The 20,709-nt window shown below is 40.5% G+C and overlaps 1 protein-coding gene across 1 annotated transcript in view; it reads right to left on the bottom strand.

Moving 5' to 3' along the window:
• Nucleotides 1-20,709, bottom strand: part of Adgrv1 (adhesion G protein-coupled receptor V1) — a 546,923-nt gene that overhangs the window by 424,724 nt on the left and 101,490 nt on the right. The window contains exons 30-38 of the mRNA XM_052743671.1: nucleotides 19,364-19,579; nucleotides 18,282-18,526; nucleotides 16,742-16,923; nucleotides 15,167-15,978; nucleotides 12,533-12,742; nucleotides 5,550-5,680; nucleotides 4,890-4,989; nucleotides 3,402-3,581; nucleotides 2,639-2,802 (exon numbers count right to left, since the gene is read on the bottom strand). Of these exons, the coding sequence (XP_052599631.1) occupies nucleotides 2,639-2,802; nucleotides 3,402-3,581; nucleotides 4,890-4,989; nucleotides 5,550-5,680; nucleotides 12,533-12,742; nucleotides 15,167-15,978; nucleotides 16,742-16,923; nucleotides 18,282-18,526; nucleotides 19,364-19,579 (2,240 nt within the window). The remainder of the gene's footprint in view (nucleotides 1-2,638; nucleotides 2,803-3,401; nucleotides 3,582-4,889; nucleotides 4,990-5,549; nucleotides 5,681-12,532; nucleotides 12,743-15,166; nucleotides 15,979-16,741; nucleotides 16,924-18,281; nucleotides 18,527-19,363; nucleotides 19,580-20,709) is intronic.

The raw sequence follows: 20,709 nt of genomic DNA, 5'->3' as shown, positions 1-20,709 counted from the left end.
GGCCAGGACAATATGGCACCATCCCTGAAGTGGCCTTCGCAATTCGAAAAAGGTACAGTGCCCTTTTCTTCGAAGGCAGCTGAACAGGCAGTGGGCCGATGGCCTCTGATGTGCAATGGAACAGCAGCTGAAACAGTTATTCTTGAAGAGTAACTAAGCTCACGCCTCTCAATAGTAGACTGGCATTTGATAGAGGGATATGGAGAAGAATGGGATGCTGAGATGAAGCCATATATACACAGCCAAGAAGAATGGACAGCTGAATTAAAAAACCATCAACAATTTCCAGAATTTAAAATCCTGAATCATGACATGACACTAGTGGAATTCAGGTGTTTCTGGTACATGGACTACTCTCACTCAATGTGAGGTTGAACTGTTGACCTTGTGTACATCCTACTTCACAAATGAGTCTGTCAGATATGCTAAGCCTATAGGCTGAAGATGATGCCCCAGCACTTCAGAGAAACCTCAGGTGACTGTCCAGACAGCTGTCTGTTTCTGTCAACTCACAAATTTTTTGGAAGTTGCTTATGTGCACTTCCTGTTTTTATTTTTGTTAGCTAATATTATTTCCTTCTTGGGTCTCTGAGGGAGTTGAAGATTAGTTAGTTATAGTTGAAGGTTAGTTAGTTATAGTTGAAGATTAATTAGGATACATTTTGGACTTACCAAAATAGGATAGATAATGAAATTATTTTCTCTGAATTTGTCAAATACAAATGGACTAGACATTGTTTAGGTATTTATTACTTGTATATATTGTATATAGTTATTATCCTTTTGTATATAGTTTTTCTTATATTAGTTATAAGCTTTTTCTTTTTTTTCCTTTTTATTAAAATAGAAAAGGGGAAATATGGTGATACTTTATTTGTATTAAAATGTTATTTGTATGTTAATAAATAAAGTTGCCCGGGGGTCAGAGCTATTAGCATGTCATAGGAAAGCAGGGCAGTGGTAGCGTACGCTTGTAATTCCAGCACTTGGTAGGCAGAGCTGGGTAAGTCTCTGTGTGTTCAGGGATACAGCCATTATTGGATACACATGCCTTTAATCAATACCAATCATGGAAAACCTGGAGGCCTATACAGACAGGTCGTGAGGAGGTGGTCATGTGGTTGGGTTTACAACCAATGAGAAGGCAGGACAGGAACTCTATATAAAGACTTTAACACAGGGGTAGCTCTGGTTCGGAGAGGTAGGACCACCGCAGGAGGAAGGGTAAGGTTTTAGCTCTTAGCTCTGACCTCTTGTCTTTCTTCTTTGCATTGGTTCTGTGTTTCTTATTTAATAAGAAGGTTGGATACATCTACAGACTACAGTTGTCTGAGTCTGTATGTCGGGCCTGCTCGGTGTTAAACTAGCACGGCTTAGAGAACAAGGGTTGAAAATGAGCAAACAGAGAAGGCCGTGCAAGGGAGCATCCCTGCATCCCTGCTCACAAAACTAGACTTGGAGGTGGGGGCAGGGTGGGGGAGAGTGCATTTTTACTTTAAAAGCGCACATAACCAGGGAGCAAGTCTGTGTGTGTGTGTGTGTGTGTGTGTGTGTGTGTGTGTGTGTGTGTGTGTGTGTGTGTTTATAAGGTGTATTTATAGTGTATAATTAGCTACATTAACAGATCAGGCTTTTATAATGATTGTTTAGAAGTTTTGTCAGATCCTTCACCTGTTACACACTGACATGAGAGTGCCTTTCATTCTTGGATTTAGTTTTTTTGTGTTGCAATGGGCCACAGTGCAGTGGAAATAACAACTAATGTCACAGGGTATATAGCCTATATTACTAATAATATTGTACAAAGCCCCTGACAGAATAAAAGCTTGAAAATCGAACTTGAAAATACAAAATGACAGAAACGTATTTCCAAATACATAGTCATTCTCAGCACTAGACCATATACCATCTTCACTCTTTCTGTTTACAATCTTCCCATGACTGCCTAGAAGTCCATGTACACAGTTGAACCCAAATCCCCAAATGACACAAGATTTCATGCTATGAAACTCATTGACGGTGCAATTCAGTCACCACTGATGAAGTCTGGCCATAACCTTGTTTTCTGCCATCAGCCTCTAGAGAGTTTGCCATTCTCTGATTTAACTATTCTTTCCCACAAAGACTATGATCTACATGAACCTGTGGGTTCAGTGAATCCTTTGACATTATCAAAATACTCCCTCGGAACCTCTTAGGCCAAAGCCACTTTGGAAATATCTATCACACAATGTTTCTATAATAAAACGCACAACAGCACACTGGCCAGTCTAAACACAAATGGAGATCCCGAGGGGGATCTGAAAGAAAAAAATATCAGGGAAAGCAATAACCTGATTTAAAGCCACAAGCAGGGGAGACCAAACAGATGGAGTCTCAGAATCTCTACCCACAGTAGAGCTTTCAAGTTTTGAAGAAAGTTTACAAATATTAAAGACAATGATACTTAATATAGAGACAACTAAAAAGTGTTATATAATCTTAGTCATCATGAAAATTGCTACCTCTAAATACGAAGTTACTAGAAATCGCTAACCACATTACACCGTTTATGTTATACATAGAATGTTCTATCCATTTCTACTTTCTGTGTAATCATTTAGGCTTATTATAAGATGATGGAAACAGCACTGTTTACCTCAAGAATGGTGATGTTGATGGCTGCTGTTGTCTCCCCTTCTTCTAAAACCAGAAAGCCCGTCACAGGGACAAAGTCAACCTCTGGCTCCGCTGGCGTTCCTTCTGTTTCATTTCTCAGACTCCCTAGTCCAGGAACGGTGGCGTACGTGACATTGATAGCTCCTGAGGGAAATTGTCAGAAAAAGACTTTGTGATTATCTACACCTTTATAACTGTCTCACCGTGAACTCTTCCCTTTTATTGTAAGTCCCATACCTCACTCTTGCACATGCGTACGACCTCCACATGTGTTAGAGCACAGGGATGGTCTACTATCGTCAAGATGCAGGCCCTGCCTCTGGACTTGCAGTTTGGCTATGGGACTTGTGTTGGCCAAACAGGGCAGGGTAAAAGTGCTGATGTCGTCATTTTAAGCCCATACCCGGAGGGCCTGGCATACTTTCATTTGCTTTATTATACCTTTACTTGTCCCAGTAGAATAATGAAAAGCATGAAGAACAGCCACATAGGCCAAGCCCATCCTAGTAAGCAGACCCCAGAGCAACCCACTGCCCTCTGCCCTGGGACTGAACGGCTGTTTGGGCCACAGCATCTCTGTGAAAACAGATAATCCCTTTAACTTGTGTAAAAAATAAAGAAGTTACAAAGTTCTGAACATCATTTGCTTTCATGGATTTAAAATAGAATTTTAAAAATAAAACAAAATTTCTAGGCCCTTGCCTAGGAACCCCACTTACCACTTATTCCAAAGGAATACAAACCTAGAGATCCAAACTCTCTGTTGATGAACAGTTGAATTGTTACATTAGCCTCTTGTAGTAAAACAAATCTTGAGGAGAGAGCAAAGTTTAAAACGCCATGAGGCTCATCACTGGCTTCGACCGTCAGTACGGCTGCGTATCCCTGGCCGTCAAGCAGAGCGACTCCCGCGGGCAAGACTCCTAAACATATCAAGGAGCCCATCAGGAAGCCAAATGGTCTTGTCAGAAACTTCAGAATTCTTAAAACACTGTGTGTTTGCTGAGCCTGTGAAGCCTAGCCAGTGCCCACGCCCCTCCCAGAAATCACCAGGCTGGCAAACAGTATGCACCCCATTTTCCTTCCACTCAACCAACTGTGAACTCTTCTATGTGGATGTTATTGTCATTATTGAATATACTGGTTGTCTGAATTACAGAAATTAATAGACAAGAAAAAAATCCTACTCGAGAAATTTGCTAAAAAATGGACAAATTTAAATTACCCATAAACAGTAATTGGTACAAAACTCTAAATTGGTTTTCTAACATAAAAACAAATTCATAAACTTTTATCTTTAGAAATATATTTTCTTCAATAAATAAATATCCTGCATGTCACACAGCCCTCCTTAGGCTGAGGTAGAAGATCGTGAGTTTGAAGATAACTTGGACTCCATGAAGTTGAGGCCAGCCTGGGCTACGTAACAGAACCTTGTCTCAGAAAGCTAACCACTGCACAGCAGAACATTTAAAATCATTTTTATACTTGTTTGTGTTGTGTATGATTATGGGTGGGTTCTTTCGTGCGTGCATGTGTTTGTGTGTGTGTGTGTGTGTGTGTGTGTGTGTGTGCCACAACAGTGGACATGTGGACATCAGTGAAAACCACGGATCTAGGTCCTCTCTTTCTACTTATTTGGGACAAGGTCTTTTTTTTTTTTTTTTTTTTTGCCACTGTATATGCCAGACTAGCCAGCATGTGAGCTCCCAAGGATTTTCTTTTCTCCGTCTCCCACCCTGCTATAGGGATGCTTGGGATTAGAGGTATGTACAGCCACGTCCAGCTGGGTTCTGGGTATCTGAGCTCGGGTCTTCTGTCACACAGCAAGCACATCGGCCACTGAGCCATCTTCCCAGCCCTATGCAGCAAAACTTCTAGAGTAGTTTCCTTCAGCCCATAAGGATAAGTGTTTACATGCCATCCTAGAAGGGTTTTTTTCTTCAGTATAATATTTATGTGGGACAGATAGTATTTAAAGTAACCTCTTCTAAAAGACAGGATCTCACTTTGTAGTTCTGGCTGGCCTGGCACTTACAATGTGAGACAAAATCTCACAATCCTCCTGCCTCAGCCTTCTGAGCACTGAGATCGCAGATGTACAGCACCATGATCTCCAATGTAACATTCTTTAGACCTACCTGTTAAACATACTGATAGAAACTATCTCATTTCTCTCTTTTCTGAAATGAAAATACCAAGGAAAAGTTCAAAAATGAATTCTAAATTACCTTGGGTCTTGACATCATACAGAACGACATGGTAAACTTCTTTCTCCTCAGGAATATTGTCATCCAGCAAATGTACAAATATTGTTTTATTCAATGTCCCCTGTGCCAAACAGAGAGAAACACCATGCTTGTATTGTTACTGTGCATAAATTCTCTCCTGCTTTCATTGGCCTTGTGCTTATGCTGTGCAGTCAAACATAGCTTCATTTGAACCAAACATTGTCTTAGAAATTAATTAAACAGGAACCACTGACTCATGAGGAAGCAGGTTTAACGCATAGAGACACTAACTGGACATTCTGACCACTGAGCAAATCATTTTAAATCTTAATCAATGACTGATGTATATGAGAAAGCAGCATCATGAAGAGATCTTTGTAGGAGTGATGACAGAAAAAAAAACTGAGAAAAAAAATACTGAGGGGTTTCAGTCATTAGATGCTCAACCCAGTGCACAAGGTGACAGGACATGGCTTCGGCTCTGCATCAAAGCAGCAGAAACGAAGACAAAAGCTAACTGCACCAAGGAAGAACAAGGTAGGTAAAAGGTGGACAAAATGATGATAAATACAGTATAGTGGTGTTCGATTTCTACTGTTTTCCTCAAAATGCTGCACGTTCTTCTAAAAATGTATGGCAAACTTTTCTTCATGATATTACCTCAGAGAAAAAGAGTTGGCCTGTCAAGTTAGCAAAATTGACTTCTAGATTTTGTCCAACAATTTTCCAGTCAACAGTGACATTTCCTCGACCAGGGGGTGTTCTGATCACATGGAACTGCAAAATTTCTCCTGCAAGTAAAAAATGCAGATTATAAGCACTTACTGGGAATGAAATTAATGTTTGAACTCAACAAAACCCAAACTCAAGCATGCAACTCTTTTGGGTCCTTTTCTAAAAACATAACAGAACTGTTCTGTTGTGAATCTTCCAGGTGCTTTACACATCTTGTTATTCATCAGCACAGAGATCCTCCTTCCAAATACTTTCTGTGGGTAGAACTTCAGGAAATACAAGATGTATTACAAAAGTTGAGAAAGCAGCTGGTAAAATGGGAAAGAAACTTGTAAGCACTCCAAAACATGCAGCAGAACACGGTCTTCCGTAACACTACAACTCTATAGTCAAAACTAGTAAGGACACAAGGGAATTCCTTCTTCGTTTCCCCAAAGGACACAAATTCCTTACCCCAGTACACAATGTGACTTAATACAATGCATGCATGAAAATGCTTGTAGATATCTCAAAATCACATTTGTTTAGGTTGTAACTTACATATATCACCAAGGATTTTGTTTTGTAAAAGGAAATACAAGGAAAGGAGTCAAATCTGTCCATCTGTCACTTCAGCACAGTTACATTAGCATTCCCTAGTAACAGGTTAAGTATTTCCCTTTCTTGGCTTTTATCAACATGCAACATTTTACAAAACTTAAGAAAATTACTAGTCATTTCTTTCAAATTGCTGAAAGGGCAAAGGAGGCTATTTGGAACTATGCTGATGGCTACATGGCTTGCTAAAATGATGCTCAAATTGCTTATTCTGCATAATGATAAATATAAGTTGCAGTACACTATGAACAACATCATTGAAGTTATAATGAAACAGGAATCAGTATTATTTTAAAAGGTTTGAAGAACACATCTTTATTTGTAGTTTGTAGCACAAAAATAAAATTGAAATACACAAATATTCACTTAAGATGCCATTTAAAAAAACAGCTTTTGTGTATCTTAGCAATCTTCCAACACTTTTCAAATAAGAGTAGAAATAAAATATGAACACCACATTCTAATCTTTTTCAAACTACCACATTTCTAAACTTCTAAACATAATCAATCTAAACACATATTTCTTCATTTTTATTTTTGGTATTTCTGGAGAAACCCCACCAAGGGGTCTCAGATATGCTAGACAAGCACACACTGAGCTACAGCTTAAGGCCCCAAAACATTATATCTAGTATAAATTTCTTAAATTAAAATATTGTGGCTCAATTCATTTAAAGACTACAAATTACGAATAAACTGCAATAAAATTGTACTACTAAGTCTAAACACAAAATTTTATTAAAATGAATTATTTGTGGGCAGTCAGGAATTATAAGGCAAAACACTAGAAAGATTTTTAAATCCATATTAAGTATTTTAATACAAAAGGACTTAGTCATCATTACTTTAGTAGGCTGTTTTTGGTTGTTTTCTTGTTCAACACATAGGAAAATTGATGATCACGAGAATACTTCAAAGAGTTAAGAGTAGCTGAAAGTACACAATCAGTTACCGTTGCCCAAGCATCATTTAACAGGTTTACATGTGTATAATCCATATGGACAAACACAAACATGAACTCCTAGAGATGCTCCTCTATGCAGCACAGAGAGCTTCCTTCCGAGCGTATCTGTACTGCAGGCAGAGGGAGAGCTTTGCAGTTATTGACATGTTTTATGGGTAGTGTCAATGACAAGGTTTCTAGAGTCATGGTGGGCAAACTTTCCAAAATCCCCAAACCTGACACTACTTTAAAAACACTGAGAATTTCAAGAAGTGCAAGAAGACTTGCAAGAAAGACGGGCAGGTCAATGACTGTCCAGCTTGACGGGGATCCTTTACTCTTACTAAAAGGTTGAGTCTGTTTAGTTGTATACAAAGATATGGGAATAAAGACACCATTCTGCGATGAAAAGAAAAATAAAACGCACAGAAGAGGAAACCAGTAAAAACCTCCCTTCAAGCCTGCCCCACGTAACACTCAGTGTCTAACACTACTCCATGAGCATCTGCTCTGGAAATGATCTATTGGCAGAAACACAGTATAAAGCTTGCCATTCAATTTTCTAAGCTGTAATGAAAACGAAGGACATGGTTCTGCCTCTTTCAGGAAGACTCCCAAGATCTAAAGTCACTGAAATTGCCTCCTGGGAAAAGGAACTCATATGTCGGAGGTGATCTTCACAAGGTGACACTCAAAAAACAGCCATGGAAAAAGGAAACAGACCTAGGAGGCCTTTGCCTTCCAAATCTGGCAAATAACTGGAGGGAACCCTGAGAGAGGACATGCTCTGATATCCAAATATGAACATTTCATGGGATCCTGAACCACCTTCTGTGGTGATATATTGTGTACCCTAATAAACTTTACCTGAGGATCAGAGGACAGAACAAGCCACTAGATTAAACATAGAAGCCAGACAGTGGTGGCATACACCTTTAATCTTAGCACTTGGGAGGCAGAGATCCATCCGTATCTCTGTGAGTTCAAAGCCACCCTGGACTACATGAGATTGACTCCACCTAAGAGAGAAACAGAGCCAGGCAGTGGTGGCACACATCTTTAATCCCAGCACTTGGGAGTCACACACCTTTAATCCCAGCACTAGAGAGGTTGAGGCAGGAAGTGATAGAGGAGACAGGAGCTGAAGGCTTTTCTGCAGAAGTGTCCCTTTCAGCTAAAGGGTCTTCCAGGCTGAGGAGCTGGTGAGGTAAGGTGAGGTGGCTGTGGCTTGATCTGTCTCTCTGATCTTTCAGCATTTACCCCAATATCTGACTGACTCAGTGTAGCTAGAGTCCACCACACAGCTTAATGTGCCACTTATAGAGGCCTCATTCCCGCCATACTGCAGGTCAAGCATGCATGCCAGGAACCCGCCATAGTAGCTCAAACACACAGGCTGCCGCTAGCTTAAAAGAGACAACTAGGAGCTGTTTTTAGCTCCGTTTTAGAATCTTTTTTCTCAGGTTTTAGGTGGAAACTCGTGCCCCACGTTGGGCGCCATTTGTAGCTAGAGTTTTCCTGCCTGGCCCACAGTCAGGACAAACTCTCTCACCTGCCAGTCCCACAGCCCCTCAGACCGAACCAAGTAAACACAGAGACTTATATTGGTTACAAACTGTATGGCCGTGGCAGGTTTCTTGCTAACTGTTCTTACAGCTTAAATTAATCCATTTCCATTAATCTATACCTTGCCATGTGGCTTGTGGCTTACCGGTACTTTACATCTTCCTTGTCCTGATGGCAGCTGGCAGTGTCCCTCTCACCCAGCTTCCTGTTCTCTCAATTCTCCTCTCTGTTAGTCCCACCTATACTTCCTGCCTGGCCACTGACCAATCAGTGATTTATTCATTGACCAATCAGCAACACATTTGACATACAGACCATCCCACAGCAACTCAGGGTTTTTTTTTTTTTTTGAAAGACCAATTTAGCAATTTGTGTTACAACCTTCCATATCTTGTTGAGGCATGCATGATCTCACCTGCCAGGGTCTATACAACACTGGAAAAATCATCCAACATGAAGTCCACACAGCCACCCAAAGCCAGAGGAGTGACTGTGTACGTGTGTGTGTGTGTGTACGTGTGTGTACGTGTGTGTGTGTGTGTGTGTGTGTGTGTGTGTGTGTGTGTGTGTGTGTGTTTATTTTGAAGGTCATTTTAAAAATGAAGTTGAAGACAATCTGAAGAGGAACACAGATTTTTCTCATTAAATAAGTATGGTGAATAAATGAAAATGTAGGAACTCTGCTCTGTCCACTGCAACTCCAGCAATAAATTCTAGTTTCTGGAGGTTCTTATGGTTCTAAAATGGAGGGGAACCATGACAATTAATACAGTTCACATAAATCTACAGCCACAGTCTCAGAGTGAGGATTTTCTGACTGGATTTAATTACTAATTTAGTTTAATTACTAATTCCTCTTCATTGTATTTGTTGAAGACTTGTGCCTGTCAGAACAAAAATGACCACAATATGCTTTCAGATGAAACTCATTCAGCCCCAAAAGAATAGAGGTCTGGGCTCTGCAGATTCTCTGAGATGCTACGGTAGCCACCAGCAGATGCTGCTCCTTCAGGGGTCTTCCACCCACCATTCCTATCACTACTTAAACAGTCACAGAATAAGCTTGCAGGACATGATTGTCTTACAGTTTAAAAACACCATCAGTAGATGCTGGGTGCCTATGTACTCTTTAATACATATTGTAATTAAATCTTCTAGAATTTTATACACTGTATTCTGGTTGTATTTGCCCCCTTCCTCCAGTTCCTCCCAGATCCACCCCCATCCCTTGCCCACCCAGCTTTGTGTCTTCTTTAAAAATAAAAAAATCCAGCAGGGCATGGAGGTACATGACTTCAACACCAGAACTCAAGAGGCAGAACCAGGTGGATCCTTAGGAGTTCAAGTCCAGCCTGGTCTACAGAATGAGTTCCAAGATGGCCAATGCTATATTGCAAGACATTGTCTCAATACACACACACACACACACACACACACACACACACACACACACACACACACACACAAGCCATTCTGTGGCCACTAGAACGTGTTCCACCTCGCAGGGGACACAGCCATAAAGAAAACTGATTCATCCTCTCCGAGCAGAGGTGGGACTCTGTGCCCACCTCTCCTCCTCATGCTGGTGTTTTATCTAACTTGAGCTTAGGCAGGACTTGTGCATGCTGTCACAACCACTGTGAACTGATACTTGTGCATGCTGTCACAACCACTGTGAACTGATACATGCAACTGCCCTGCTGAGTCCAGAACACACTTTTGTTTTAGTTATTTACTAGCTTGGGCTCTTACAATCTTTCTGCCCACTCTTCCACAATAATCCCTGAGCCATAGGAGAAAGGAGTACTTCACAGATGTCCCTTTAGGGCTGAGCATTCAGCAATCTCTTCCTCTGTGCACCTTGGCCAGTAGTAAATCTCTATATTAACCACCATCGACAGCAAACAGTGGCTTCTCTGGTGAGGGCTGAGAGATGCACTAATCTATGGGTGTAACAATTCACTAGGAGTTCACTTAGTACTTTAGCAGAGTAATAGTTGTAGCGTCTCCCTTGGAGCAATGACGGTCGTCTAACTACTGGGTGACTATTGAAGTGTTTCTCTCCTGGGTCTCTTCGGCACCGTCTCCTGTCTCACAGTCTTCCTCTCCAGCACCTTAGCCTGCTGTTCCACATTGCTCCACCCCGATAATGTGCTTTTCCCCTCGGTCCATGATGTCAATGAAAATCCAACTTCCAATTCTTTTTTTTGTTCGTTTGGTTTTGTTTTGTTTTGTTTTCTGAGACAGGGTTTCTCTGTGTAGCTTTGTGCCTTTCCTGGATCTCACTCTGTAGACCAGGCTGGCCTGGAACTCACAAAGATCCACCTGCCTCTGCCACCCAAGTGCTGAGATTAAAGGCGTGTGCCACCACCGCCCAGCCCAACTTCCATTTCTAATAGGAGACAGAGCAACGTCTCTTCCTGATTTCCTTCTTTCAAATAGACAGCACTACTCAGAGTTAGTAGTCCTGCAACTAAAGTCACTTCAAATGTTCACAATTTCCTACACTGTCAGGTTCTGTGGCAGACACAAATCCAAGCAAAACAGTCTCCATTGAGGAGTTTCCCTGCTGAGGAACATGAGCTTTGGGTTCCAGTACCGGGGAGGGGAAGTTCCACCACTGATCTCAGGTGCTCTCGCTTGATTTCAGGGTGTGTGAGGGCCTACAGTCAGACTGCCACTAAAATAAGGAAATAATGGGAGTGGATCTGACACACAGGTAACACTCCATGAACTTGTCACCATTACTAACGATTCCTGCACTGCATATAACTTTTGATAGCAAGTTTTCTTTACAGTAGATTTATGACAATTTATTAGTTGCTTTTATTCATTATTTGAGTGACAAGATGCAATTCTAAACCAATAGGAAATATAAAGAGTGTCAGAAAAGGACTCATAGTTTTAGATGAGTTCAGCAAACTTGCATGTTGGAAGCATACAGTACAGAGACAACAGGTGCACCCTAGCACGCATCAGGTTTCCAGCACAGCCACTAACTGGCTCCTTGGCCCTGTAAGTAACTTAATCTGTGTCTCGGCTTTGTGTTGCCTCTCAAGAGATCCAAATATATGAGCCATGTCATTTTCATATCTTAAGTCCTTAAATTAGAATTATTTTCAGATATAAACAATGAATTCAAACTATGTGGTAAAGTACATAAAGTAATGTTTCATTAATTTCAAAACAGGCTTATTCAGAGATACCACCCCTGTAATATCTGAATCAGATGAAAAGTAGAACACACGGAATACCAAAGATGCAGAGAAATTCTAGTGTTTAAAACAGTGAACACTGTATCAAGCTTTCTTGTATGGCGCTCTGTTCATAAAACATAGAAAACTACAAAGTTGAGTCTAAAATATTCAGAAATTACAAATATTTCCACAGAAATTTGGTGTTTCACTGTTTAATAATAATAGGTGCCGAAATACACACACTACACTTGCCAAAAGCTATACTAATCAGTTCACAGTTTACAGTTCACTGACTCCTCCCAAAGAACTCTATACAGTATGGAATGTTTTGTGATTTAGTAGATGAGAGAGCCAGGCATTCCAGCTTTGAGGCTCCCAGCACTGCCAGCGATGGGGAACGGTGGGGAAAGGTGAGCTAGATCACAGCGTGCGTGAGGCTCCCACACCTAGTTAAGCAATGCCCGCCACGTGGTCCTCTGTGCTGCACAGATTAAAAACACAGTTCAACAAGAGAAAGAAAAAAACAGACACTTCAAAACACAGGACAAAGAAAATGACATCTGTGGGGATAAGAAAGAATGTGTCCAACAACACAAGGGACCCACCTTCATGGCCTATGACGGACCTCGAAGCTGTCTGAAAGCTGACAATCCCCGCCACGTTGTCATTGGCCAAGATGTTCACTGTCACAGTGTCAGAGCTGGGCAGGATTCTGCTTCCACCTTCCGTGTGCACCAAACGAACCAGGAGACTCTCGTCATCTTCCGGCTCAGGGTCATCCAAAATTGTTAAAACAGCCGTCTTTTTGGTTTCACCTATAAGAAAGTTAACGGAATTAAAAGTTAAATCAGTCAAATACCAACCTGAAAGGTCAAATATAACCTCTAATTTTAGAAGGTAAGTAAAAACGTGTGAATCACAAGAGTCCAGTGCTGTGAGCAGCACTGTTAGCACCACAGCAAACTGAAGAGTGTGCTCAGTTACCTGTGTTCCTACATGGAAAGCACTGTAAAGTCTACATGGACAGACTGTGGAGGACATGGAGTCGTGGAAAAGTCAATGAGGAGACCTGTTCCAAAGAGCCACAGTTCACTCCCTGGTCTTTGTGGGAAACACTGGTCTACCTGGGAAAGAATGCTGAGGCCATGTTCAGGAGTTCCCTTAAGGAAACAGAACCTCACTCCTCTTGTGCCATTACTGGGAATCGTTTTATCCATCCCAATGTCTCTCTTGAAGGCCTCCAGCGCATATGGAACGGCAGTCAAACTGGGCCCCAGAGGAAGGGCAAGTTCCGAGCAAAAGCACCAGCAAGAGCACGGTGACTTTGGGGTGGATAGTTGAGATGGCACCGTCATGTATTAGTTTCCATGTTGCAAGGACTCATGGAGACAACGGAGAAATGTAACAAAAAGCGAGAGTCCAGTGAGGATGCAGTGTTTGACACAGGGTTCTGTTAACAGAGAAAGTGCTGGGAGATGTCCTGAAGCATGCCTGCTTCTGCTGCTCACGAAGGAGATCAGTTTAGTTCCTGTCCATGTTTAGGAAAGAGGATGAAAAGGATAGATCCCAGGGCATTTCCATCAGTACTTCAGGCCCGAGATTGCCTCAGGAGGGCACATTAGCTTTTGTTTTATTCCTTATGGTTCTGGGCATTGAACCAAGGACCTTGGTTTGAGACAATATATTACTCAGCAATCTAAGTTAGCTACAAAATAAAGTCTATTTTGTGCAAAGCTAAAGTTTTAATTTAATGTAATAGTAAATTTAAGCCAATGTAATAATAATTTATATAATGGTGCTGCTTTATATGACATGGTCATTTATATTTATCTAAGCCATGAGAAAATTTAGTCATAACTTTTTATCTTTACCCATCTTATTACATTTTTGTTATTCACTTTCAAACAGGGGAAAATGTCACCAATTACCAGCCTCCCTCCCTCCAGCATGCATTCAAGATTCAAGCTACCTGTTTAACCCCCAAACAGTTTCATGAGTAATGTTTTCTAGCATTTTATTCTTATTTCATTTTAACTTTTGAGATAGTCTATCTACTGGAGCCCAACATTGCCTCCAACTCAGTACATACTGTAGATGGTGGTAAATCCCGGGCCCTCCGGCTCCTGACTCCATCAGCTGAGTGCTAGGATTATACAGGTATATACTGCCATAGTTGGTTTATGGGGTGCTAGGGATCGTATCCAGGGCTTCATGAATGACAGGACAAACATTCTACTAACTGAGTTGCATTTCCAGCCAGGTTTATGGCATTTTAAAATTGTATTCTCAAACACAATGTTTATTAGATATTTTAAGTCTATTACATATATAGTTACTAGTTTCAAAAATGTGTGTGCATTAAAATATAAATAGAGGCAATGAATTGCTCTGAGACATAGAATTGCTAATAATTTAAAACTTATTCAGTGTATATTCTGAGGTTCTCATGAGTATGTATAACTTTTTCAAACAGGAAAGAAGAAAAAAAACACTTAAGAACTATGGTATCTCTTACTGTTCAACTCAAGATTTTAAAAAAATGTCCTGAATAAAATTACATTTACTATACTGAGTAAATATACTAGAAACTTCGCAAATTTTAAATATTATAAATCAACTATTGCTAAGATCGAGTAAGTGAAGATGACCGACATTTGACACTGTTGGCTGCATTTCGTCCATCACTTATGGAAAATCCCATGGCACTCCTCCTGTACAAGTTTAAGAACACTGTAGCAAGCTAATCTATGACAATGATCAGTTCAAAACAAGTACAACTGTCAAACTTCAGACTACTTTTACTTAAAGATTTTCACTGACGTTCTGTCCTGCTTTACCTAGTGCATCTGAAAATGTTATATTCTCAGGTAGCACTGCTTCTTCAACACATTTGGTTATAGGTACACTGCTTGTTCCTGGAACTTTCCTTGTAAAATTAGAACCTGCCTTGTGATTGCTGATGACATATGAAAGCCATTGTCATCATGCATAGAGGGATTACATTCACATATTCCCTAAACATCTTCTTTAAAAATTAAAAGCATACATATCTAGGGCCTGTTAGTCTATGTCTGCTAGGATAATCATTTGTAAGCTGAATCACTATTGTTTCCAAAACCACATTGCATCTCTATATGAATACGAATACACAGGTAAATAAAATATTTATGAACATTAGCATAATACTGACTCTGATGACTTTACCAAGAAACGCTAAAATCCACTTATCCATGACTCACCTTCTGCAAAAGTAAGAATGTCTCCAGCACCTATAAAATCTAGACCTTCAGTAGCTGTTCCACCAACAACACGCCATTCAACAGTCACCTGCCCCAAGCTGCCTCCTGTCCTGTGGATGGCCAGCTCCACGGAGGTTTGCGCCTGCTCCTGCACTTCCACACATAAGCCGTCTTCCGTGGTATTGGGACTAACACTGTAGATAATGAAGATTCCAAAGGCATCGCCATTCAGCGCTATGACCACTGCTGAAGTATTTGGCTGCCCTATGGTTGGTTGGTTTTTAAAACTGTCTGTGATGTTCATGAGGTGAACTTCAAGGAGAGAAATTAGGAAACTTTCGTCCTTCTCTGGAACATCATCAGGAAGTACAGAAACAGTGAGATTTGCAAATTCATCACCTTCAAGCATCAGGGCCCACTGCCTTGTCAGAGGCTCATAGTCACTACCAGCCACTGCCTGGCCACTAAAAAGAGAGGCCACCCTGGTCATGTTCTTCTTGTAGGTCCAGAAGTCTGAGCTGTTCACAGTTAAGCTGGCCCACGATGTCATCCAAAAGCACTGAGGACCGTCAGTTGCACTGACAACTGAAAACGCAGAACAAGCATGTTCTCTGAGACACAGAGTGGCACAGGTGTCCTGTGCCTCCTCCAGTGAAGAGACATTCAGCCGAGTTCTCCAGAGGGGGTCGGGCATCCCCTGAGTCGGTGATTCATAGTAGGACAACACATCTTCACCTTCCTCAATGGCAAGAGCCACTACATCGATATCAGAAGTGCTGTAGAACAACAAGAGGCGGCCAAAGCATCCTCCGCTGAGATGTGGGGACAACGGAAAAACAGTTAAGCATTCGCACTACTCCATGAGCCACCCATAGAGAAGAACAACAGGGACTGTGGCTTTGAGAAGCTTTCTTGGTAATATTTTAAACACTAGTACTAACACAACCAATTTCTAAATTACGTTTGTCTTTCATCGTTTCATTTTCTAGTGTCAACTATGCTGGCTAGTTTTCAACTAAATAGTGCTTACATTTAATCATGCTATGAAAATATTTTGCAAGGTAGGCAAGTTGTAGACATTTCAGAATTTCCAGACATAATTACAAAACCTTAATTATTAGATTCCACTGAAAGAATACCAATGACAGCAAAATGAAGATATTTAGAGAACTATAACTATTTTGCTACAGGTCCCTAAACCTTCTGTGTTCTATTTCTGAAACAGGTCAGTGAACATTATGCTCCCTACAAAAGAAATGCATGAAAAAGACCCTAAAAGTCCACCCTTCATGCAACATCTGAGCTTAAAAACAACCCGTATTCAAGTTCTAATTAGAACATACTACATAGTAAAGCAATAGATTTGTGTAACTAGAAAGCAAATGGTGTAAAAATATCTTTATCTCATTAACAGTACTTCTAATAAATATGATTAAGTCTATCAGTACACAGAATCCAACTAACATAATAATGTATGGCATGTTACAATGGAAAAAATAAGAATGTAATTTTTTAGTTACAGCAGGATCCTTCCCCGACCAACACTCCCACAGACACAGCAGCCCACTCATGTACCTTCTCCTGACAGTTATGTTAGCATAGGAACTTCTTTCCAGAGGCTCGTGGACACGGTAAACCGACTGAACAAAGGCTACTGAGCCGTAAGGGTCATCATTGGCAGGAATAACAGTACTTGCCACTCGATCTAACCCAATTGTACCTCCACCAGATGCGCCAGTCAGCCGCACTTGGATAACCTAAAAACATAGTGAAAACTTCCTTAACAGCACCCCAGTTCTGAAATCCAAATATAAATGATTCAGAGAAACATCAAACACATCCTTATAGGAATCAAATACAATGAAATATAAATAACAGCACCCCAGTTCTGAAATCCAAATATAAATGATTCAGAGAAACATCAAACACATCCTTATAGGAATAAAATACAATGAAATATAAATAACAGCACCCCAGTTCTGAAATCCAAATATGAATGATTCAGGAAAACATCAAACACACTCATAAAAGAACAAAATACAATAAAATATAAATGACCCCAAAAAACCTGCCCCAACTATACCCAGAAGCCCACATACAACAAAATACTACACGATCAACTTTTAATAGTAGAGCACAACAATACAAAAGAATTACAGGCTGTTCAAATCACTTAGTATTTGCTTAGATAGTCATGGGAATCATTTTTTAAATCCTGCTTATCATTGTTATAATAGACTTTCATAACCCATGCCTTTCTTACTGAGAAGAACTATTGCATATCCATTTCACTAAGTAAATCTGTTCTGGGTTTCCCCCACCATATCTTAAATAATAATTATCAGCAAAACTTTAAAAAATCATGACGCCATCTAAGTTTCAAAAGAAGGAAAGAAAATATATTACATGTATTAATGCACGATTAATATTTTTAAAGTGAATAGTGGCATAATTAGCCAATAAAGTAAATGCTGTAGACTTCATATGCTGTTAAATGGAACTGTTATTAAAAGGAATATGAGATCTAGATTTTAATAATATTTGAACTTCATAAAATTATCTATGATAATGTGTTAGTGATTAATAAAGTTACTCTTATTTGTCATATTGCATGCTCATCATGAGAAATCCCAGGAAAATGGACCTAGCATGCTTGTTATAACAGCAGAAGAACGGCAGGAGTGAATGTGTGGAACATCAAAACTACACTTGGTTGCAACTGGCACACACTCAGATGGGAACAGGATACAAATCAGAATTGTTATATGAAACAAATGCCACACAATTATGATATGCATACATAATTATATGAAACAAATGCCACACAATTATGATATGCATACATACATAATCACTTAGGAAATGTTTTCTAAAACACACCATACTTGCCCACACAAAAAAACAATCTTAAACTGGCAAGCTGGCCTGTGCACCATGCATTCCTAAATTGTTCCTGCTTCTGTGTTTTGTAAGAAACGTCTCTAGACTAGCGTTCTGTGAAATCCCTACAGAAATCACGCGTTTGTCATCCTCACAGCAGCATTTATCTGTTCTAGTCACTACGTAAGACAAGGCACAATGTACAACGTCATTCTATACTAGTTAGTCCTCTCACCTCTTCAATCTCCGGAACGTCGTCAGCCAGGACCTCTAACAACAAGGTTTGAATGGTTTCCCCAGGGGCAAAGGTCACATTACCTGAGACAACTCGCAGGTCGCCAGTAGCAAGTTGTCCATTAATGGTGGCAACCCACTGAACAGTAACATTGCCGAGTGTCCCAGAATTTCGAATTACTGGCAGGCTTACCCTCACTGAGTTAAACTCAGGTTCCTCTACAATAAATTTAGTATTCTGAAAACCTGAAGGGCAGACAGAATGATTGTTTTTAGATACAAAGTGAAACTGTGACAAACAAAAGCCAAGCTGGGACCTCTGAGAACAGGCGCTCTCCCCTTAGGCACCCTGAGCAGGTCTGGCAATGTTCTGTGGTGCAAGGTGAACAGGACTGCTCCTATTTCCCAGTCACCTTGTATTGTGGCAAAAGCAGATCATGGATGTCTGCAGGGGTCAGGTTTTTACCCAGCATGAGTTAAATAAACCCAGGGAGTGCTGTAGCTACTGTAGGGCCAGCCTGGGCTACAAAAGCAGTTGCTATTTTGCTTCCTGGCTGACATTATGCAGGAGAAGGGGCTCGATTTCACCATTTTTTTTCTTACTTATACAGAAAGTTAAGCAACCCAAATATGAGTGGAAATTTAATTAATTAATTATTTAAAAGCATTATATAAAAGCCAAAGTCGGGCATGATAGTCCATGCTTATCATCCCAGCATTAAGGAGGCTAATAAGGAAAGTCTCAAGTTCCAAGACAACCCAGTCATCACAGGTAGCAAGACATTGTCACCCAAAGCTCAGAAAAAAAAATTTACAGAACACATCTAGGAGCCAGACATGACACAAATCAAACAGGTTATGACTATCTCTATGCTTACAGGTGTCTGATTTCATTTCCTAGGTAACCACTAACCTATGTCAGGAATCTTATGTATAAGTAATAGCACCCCACCACACACACACACACATGCACGCACGCACGCACGCACGCATGCGCACCTCACTCAAATCTGTCTTAAATAAAGAAAAGGTCATTTTCGGTGGCTTAGGGAATGAAAGAAATAAACGAATTAGTCTGATTACCAAACAATCCGTAAGGGTCATCAGAAGCCGCTATAGTAATGACTGCCTCCGTTAAAGTCCCCAGTTGGGCGCCTCCTGTTGTCTCATTCAGCAGTTGCACAAGAAACAATTCCTCCAGCTCAGGGTAGATGTCATCAATGATATATATTGGCACCGCTTTACTGGTTTCCCCTTCCAGCAAGACCACATCTGATGAAGCTATACTATAATCTTCACCTGCAAAGACAAAAAGATAAATGTGAAAGCTTACTTCAGAATAAACACTCCACATGCCTTCACCTGTGATGGTAAATGCCAACACTTCCTTTACAAAAAGCATTCCACACACCAGGTAAGCACTTTGTCAAACCTCATGGACATACTTGGAGAGATATTTTTGGAGGATGTTAGCTACATTCATTTGAAAAAGAAAAGTTTTAATTTTCAAACTAGGAAAGTATGCATTTGATAACAAACGTCTCCCTGTGTCTTCATGTTCATTCCTTCACTTTCATGAAGATGTGTGTCCCCACACACCTAAGTATAACAACATTTTTCTGAGAAATTCATAATGTATGTATAAAACCATATGAAAAGCAAGACAAAGAGAAAGTGATGATTCTTTATTTCAAGTTTTTAAAAGATATGTGCAGTGCTGTCAGAACAAAACAGAACTGGAATCGTGGTCTCAGTGGAAAGACATGCTGTAGTCATCCAGATGCTACAGGTGAGCAGCCTCACTGACACAGCTGGGTTAAATCAGCTGCTGAGAACCGCTTGGGGTGGGGAAAGGAGGGAAATCAGCACCTAGAGGCTAATTTCTCCCAGCACTCATCACTGCTCCCTGTCACAAAGGAGTCTGCCTAAGGGCAGCCACACATTTCAAAGGGATGCTCACCACATTTTGTGCACACACAAAATGAGCCTGGTGAGTTATTTTTCAGGCAATAATAATGTCCAGATGATTTATTTTTAAGCACTAGAGAGGGTCTAACAGGTGCTCTCAGACAAATCACCCTGTATAAGCTGGGATGCCATTCCTAAAAAGGTGGTGGCCTAACTTTTCTATTCAGCAATGACATCATTTTCCTTATACATAAAATCATTAATTCTAAGCACTGTCTTGTCCATGCTCTTCATAAATAAATGAACAAGGGAGATAATGGGTTCCAGAGAGAAGACAACTGACGAGCCCTGAGAGCTATGTCTCACTTCTTCCTGCGTGTCTCCGCACTTATCTGCACATGACCACCTTTCAGAAACACTAAGTCATGGGGTCTTAGTGTGTCCTTCCTTAGTTTACACATTTCTTGCTCTTCAGAGCTTCTCAGTTTGCTTATACTTTGACTATCAGTTTTCACAAATTC

The sequence above is a fragment of the Peromyscus californicus genome, unplaced genomic scaffold, assembly GCF_007827085.1.
Source record: "Peromyscus californicus insignis strain IS unplaced genomic scaffold, ASM782708v3 Scaffold_18__1_contigs__length_77618521, whole genome shotgun sequence".
NCBI lineage: Eukaryota > Metazoa > Chordata > Mammalia > Rodentia > Cricetidae > Peromyscus > Peromyscus californicus.
The sequence above is the reverse complement of the archived record's forward strand: the minus strand, read 5'-3'. Positions and strand labels throughout refer to the sequence as shown.